The following is a 6,000-nucleotide window of genomic DNA, read 5'->3' on the forward strand; positions in this document are numbered from 1 at the left end:
TGATGATACTGTAAAAAGCCTAAAGGTTAGTAACCACTCCTGAAATAGCTCAGGTCAAAATTCTGGCTCCATATTCGCTCTTGTCCTCTTACTAAAGAGTAGTTTCATAATAGCATTAAAAACATTCATTATACTTAATTCCCTTCAAGATTTAAAGTGAAAGAAAAATAAAAACACAGTGATACTATATACTCAAGATGTACTTTATGAGACTGGTAATACATGCCTTGGGCAGCTGAAGATCTTCAGCCTTTGGCTGGGTGCTACACAACACACCCAAGGCATATATTAATAAATATATATGCCTAATATATATAAAAACATAACTTGTAATGACTTGCAGCTTAAATAAACATACTTGTCTTTCTCTTTTCCTCCTCCGAATATTGGATGCAGCAAAACTCCACCAGTCTTCAGTTCATATGCCACTATTTGATCTAACTCCTAAAAAGTACAACATATGTAAGCAAGCATAATTTTAAAAAGTAGAGAAATTATTTAAAGAAGACAGGAAAGCTTTTCATATCATTGTTCATGCCATACCTCCTAATTAAATTTGTTTATGAACACAGCATGGCAAACAATAATAAAACAGTAGTAATTAGTAGTCAATACTTGTTCTGGGTCTGGGTTGTGGGTCAACACATAACAATATTTAATGACAATATATCCAAAGAGTATTGTCCAATAAATTAGTTGTCTCTGACCAAAAGAAACAAAGGTGATCACCATTTCCTTGCAGAGGAAAATAATACTGGCTATATCTACACAGTAGACTGCAGCATACAGAAGCTCACCTTGACCCATGCCCAAGCCAGACAGAAGCCACCTCTTGAATGGGAACATGAGTTTGAATTTGTGTGGTGCTCTGCACCCGTGTTAACAGGCACACTTCAAGGCAGGATGTTTGCATGGGCTCACTATCACCCAACAGTCAACACAGCTTTCGAATCAAATCGGGTCAGCTTAAGCATAGGGAGAGTGAATTGAGGTCTGTCTGCAATCCAGTGTTACTGAAGGGATCTCCAAATGTTGATATATATTGATATTTATTGATTCATATCAACTTACACACTTTCATATATTGGTAATACATGGAAAGCAGTAAGGGAGGCTCTGAGAGTAGCACCCCTTAGTTCTATGTGGAAGCGTTTAGCTAACTCATAGGGAAGAACATAAGCAACTAATATCCAGAAGCAACTTTTCCTGCACGCAGCAGTGAACTGTCAAGACAGACCTTCATCCAGTTTTGCTGCTCTCTATAGCACCCACACCTTTAGCACAGACAACACATGGCTGGTGAACTGAATGTACATTAGGCAGATACGGATATGGTATTGGGTCCCCATGTGAGTAAGGGATGTAAATGGAGCCCATGGGGTTTAGGAACCTAGTTTTTGGAATAGGAAGAGTCAGAGAACGTGATGAGAGGAAGAAGTCATACATCTTTCTGTGAATGGAAGTTACACAAAGAATGAGGAGTGACTGCTGCTATCATTAGAAATTACCTGTCTTACAGCATTACATTTGGAAATTTAAGATATAGACAGAAATTTCTTTTCTAAGAAAAGAAATCCCTTCAACAGGGATTTTTTACTGTTTCATTGTTTTATTTAGTACTTACATGATACTAGAAATACCCAATCCTCTATTGATCCAAGCTAACACTGGAGCCCTTCTGAGCTATATGGAGGGCCATCACAGCATAACAAATTCACCAAATATACCTCCTTATGAATACAATATTCTGTTCTAAGCATTAAAAAAAGTACAATCTTCTTTGACTCTTTCTTTCCGGTTTTGTGCAAAAGCCCAAAGAAAAAGGGGAAAACTAATTGCACAGAGTAACAATGAAAATTATTACTCATATTACTCATTATGTCACAAAAACTTATTTTGGTTAGCATGTTTGGTGTTTTTCCTTGCAGCAAGTGGTAAAAATATTTCAGCTCTAAGTTTAGTCACTACTAAACTTTTTTTCAGATTGCAGTACAAATCTATACCATAGTCTGATTTTATATTGCATTTCCTTTGATCCAAAATGTCTGAAAGACATAGAAAATACTACTATTACGTTGTTACCTGTTTAATCCAGTGGCGATACTCATTAACACCAAAGGTTTTTTTCATCCAAAGGCCATAAATATAACCAGAGATTCCCTTTAGCACCCATTCATCTGACCTATAATAAGAAAGAAGCATGAATTATAGCACTTCAGAGGGTATTTTGTAAGGGATGGTATTTTTGACCAGCTCAAAATAGCCACCAGTTTCAGCAGGTTATATAACTTCTCTAAGTCAATAGGAGTCTGATGAGCTGTGAACCAATTTATGTAACTTGGCACCTGGATGGAACCGATGAAACTGAAAAGCCAGAAAAAACTGAACTTTTACCACAGAAGCCCAGATTAAAATATAAACCCAAACTATTTTAGCTGAAACAGTAACAATGAAGCAGTGGAAATAGACACTGAAGTTAAACAACTGCTAATCTATATGATCTTAATTTCTTGATAAACATCTCAATGCAATGCAGAAGATTTGGACAGCAAGCAGACAAAATACCTAACTCACAATTTGGTAGACACCGATTTAAACACCTCTTCCGAGACTTACATTCTAAGAGAGAAAAATATGGACAAAAACTACAAAATGATCATGAACTAGAATTCTAAGCATAAGAATGACACACAGGGTATGATGAAGTGAATAAAATAAAGACCTAAAAAAAGGGAGTCATTATGAGGGAGGAAAAAATTGTCTTTTCCATGGAAGTAAGCTAGAAATAAGGAAGAGAGCAAGAGAAATTATAATAGTACAAACATCAATTTAAAAACATGTTGATTTCTTTTTTTTCAAGCCAAAGATACTCTGGGACACACACTTTTGCCACAAAAAAAGTAATGGGCTTACTGTCCCTGATATATAACATGTATGCAGAAGGCTTTAAAATAAATACCGATCAGAACTGCAAGAGCCAGTTGGGGGAGACTTTCTCAGAGATGGAGTTACAGGCAGCTTACCACCCCAATGAATTTGCCCATTTGACACTAATTTTTGCATTCTCCTCCCCAAACTTCTTCGTAATTTATTAGTTCTGTGCTCCACAAGTACTTCCTATGCAGGCTACACTTCTTCATCCCGAATGTCTGACAGAAATTTATTGACAATACAAAAGAGTCTGCCTCCTAAAATTTCCAGGTGCCAATGCACACTGCAACACTCAGTAGCAATATTTCTGAGATGATGTGTTCAATCTCTACAGTCTTTGGAACCTCTATATCTCATATTCTCCTTTCAAACAAAAAACCCCACAACCCAAAACCCACGGATTTTCATTTCTTGAGCTGGTTTTATTATTTTTCCTTTTTTTTCTTTCTTTCTTTTACAGTTACTCTTTCTCTTATTCTTCTGATAAAATGCAACATGCAAATTAAAATTTCAGTTTCCTAGATTTTCCCCATTTTCTAGAAGCACAATGGCAAAATACTTACCAGGACATTCTGGATATAAAACATCCAAAGAACTGCTGGGCCAGGGCCTGGGCTAAGCACCTCCTTGTCAGTGGCGTTTCATCTATAATCATTGCGCTGTGTAACAGATTTGTGCTGGACACCATAAAAAGAAAGTAACACAATATGAGCACCAGCTCCAAAGAAACAAAACAGAGACCTTGCTTTAAAAGGCAAATTATAATTTAAAATCAAATTATTCCTTCACTGGTTTTCCAATGAGATAGTAACATCTTTTTTTAATACCCTTCACCCAGGCAGATGTCCTGCAATTATCATCCGTCTGTGTAGAGCCACAGTAGTTTGTTTTTAACTGGTGAAACTCTTTTGGATTCCTGGTACCCTATCCCAGCTGAAGAAGAATAAAACATAATCAAACTTCTGCACTTAATTTGATTTTAAATATTTCATGCGTGGAGTTTCTAATTCAGAAAGAAAACTACTGCCAATATTTTCTTAAAGAAGATAAAAATCCAACATCTTTATTTATAACAAATACAATTGGAAATGGTGTTAAAAGCCTGTAATGTCAACAAAAGCCAGCCTTTTCAAACTAGAGAGCCCAAAACTAAAGCTACAAAAATAATAAGAGCTTCATGTATTTCTCAATAGTCTTGGACCTGGAGCTTCTAGGCTTGTGGATTTAGAAGGCGTAATCTTCTCAAATACTAACCTGAAAATACTCATGGATGCATAAGCAGCTACTTCAACATAAGCTTCATCTACAAAAACAGTCTTGAAACAGGAGTATGGATAGCGGCAGGTAAGAATTTCCTCATAAAATTCAAACACCTCATGAAGGTATGATGTGGTATGTTTCAGCAATGGAAGAAGTTGTGGTAAGCAAAAGTGAGTCACCTAGAAACAAAGGAAAATTTGGTACAACACTGACTAATATATTTAAATCCATAAATATCAACTATATTACATAACTAAAAAAAAAAACCCACAAAAATATAGCTGTTGTAAATTTAACAGAAAAAAGCATTTTCAAGACTATCACGGCAGAAAAGTACAGCAGGGTGTCCATCTCAATTGTGAGAGCAACAACAGGAAAATAATTTCTAGCTGACAATGCACGATAACAATGTCTACCTAGTGATGTCTATCATTTAAAAACAAATTACATTTTTCTTTGATTTTGCAATCCAATGTCTTTTATAGATAATATTTTTCTTTTATGCAGTAAAGAACTAGCTAGTTTCAAATCAGTCAAGCAGTGCTACTGTTTGGAAGACTTGTTACAACTAACACTAAAAGTAACCTTTGCTATTTGTTTTTTCCACATACTTATGGTGCAGCCAACCACACTGACTTCACCAGTGACACAGGAACCAAGCTGATAATGATAACTTCAAGTCAGGTCTACAGAAGTCAAACTATAAAAATTTATCAGTTTGGGCTTTTCAAATATCAAAAACTGATTTTCTTCTTAACAGCTATTATTTTTCGCAAGTATGTCCCACCAGTTAAAGTTAACAGAATACCATTGCTGAGAACTAAAATTTGATGTCTGCCTTTGGATCAAGTAAAACTTAGGTATTTCCCAGTATTTTCCTATCGTTCTTTCAAAAGAAGAATATACAGGCCAGTCTTTACACTAAACCAGTTGGTAACTTAACCTGCCTGCCAAGTCCATCCTTACCCAACCTGAAACTACAGATGTAAATATAAACCAGTAGACTTCAACATTATGGCAATAATTTGTTCGACATGAAAACTTAATGTCAAATTTAGTTCAGTAGCATGCTCAATTGTGTAGCAGTAATTTTAATCTACAACACGTAACAGGAGGGGTTTAAAGGTATTTTGAGAAATATGCTTTTACCAACTCCAACTAAATTAGCCCCATAAAGTAAGGCATAAATGGAATTACTACTCATTCAAAGGCTTTACTTTGGAGATTAACTTAAATACAGGCATTACTAGACAAGTTTTATCGTATAACTGTACTAATGGAGGTCATATCTAGACACATCCATATTTGACCAATATATACTGGTTGTAACATAAAAACAGTCTCTAATTATTTAAAAAGCAAAGGAAAATAGAGGCTTCTATGAAGATTATTACCTCATGCATATATGGATCAACAAGGATTTCAAAAGGTCCTATAGCCAAGGAGATGTTAGAAGCTGCAGTTGGAATCGTCAGCATGTAATGAAAAGTCTTCTTTCTCATATCATGGGTATATACAGTTTCCACCAAATCTCCATTGGAAACAGCCACCATTGCAGCATCTACAGTATACTCAAGTTTCCAGGTACACAACTCAGAATATGAATCAACACAAGGAAACCAAAACCTAGGGAAGTTAGATTGGGGGGAAAAAGGGTTAACAATTACACTTAACAATTATAGCCTCTTTTTCACAGATTATTTTTCTCTCAAGTTCTAAACTACATTCTTAAATACCCTGAATGTCGACATAGTGACTCCTACTATACATTAATTTTATAAGGCATTACAAATTTCTTTGCTGTTACTT

The 6,000-nt window shown here is 35.5% G+C and overlaps 1 protein-coding gene across 1 annotated transcript in view; it reads right to left on the bottom strand.

Annotated features, from left to right (window-relative positions):
• Positions 1–6,000, bottom strand: part of TAF2 (TAF2 RNA polymerase II, TATA box binding protein (TBP)-associated factor, 150kDa) — a 64,851-nt gene that overhangs the window by 44,541 nt on the left and 14,310 nt on the right. Inside the window, exons 6-10 of the mRNA XM_009880994.1 lie at positions 5,586–5,817; positions 4,186–4,370; positions 3,495–3,608; positions 2,083–2,182; positions 359–444 (exon numbers count right to left, since the gene is read on the bottom strand). Coding sequence (XP_009879296.1) covers positions 359–444; positions 2,083–2,182; positions 3,495–3,608; positions 4,186–4,370; positions 5,586–5,817 — 717 coding nt within the window. The remainder of the gene's footprint in view (positions 1–358; positions 445–2,082; positions 2,183–3,494; positions 3,609–4,185; positions 4,371–5,585; positions 5,818–6,000) is intronic.

The sequence above is a fragment of the Charadrius vociferus genome, unplaced genomic scaffold (genome assembly GCF_000708025.1).
Source record: "Charadrius vociferus isolate BGI_N301 unplaced genomic scaffold, ASM70802v2 scaffold2, whole genome shotgun sequence".
NCBI lineage: Eukaryota > Metazoa > Chordata > Aves > Charadriiformes > Charadriidae > Charadrius > Charadrius vociferus.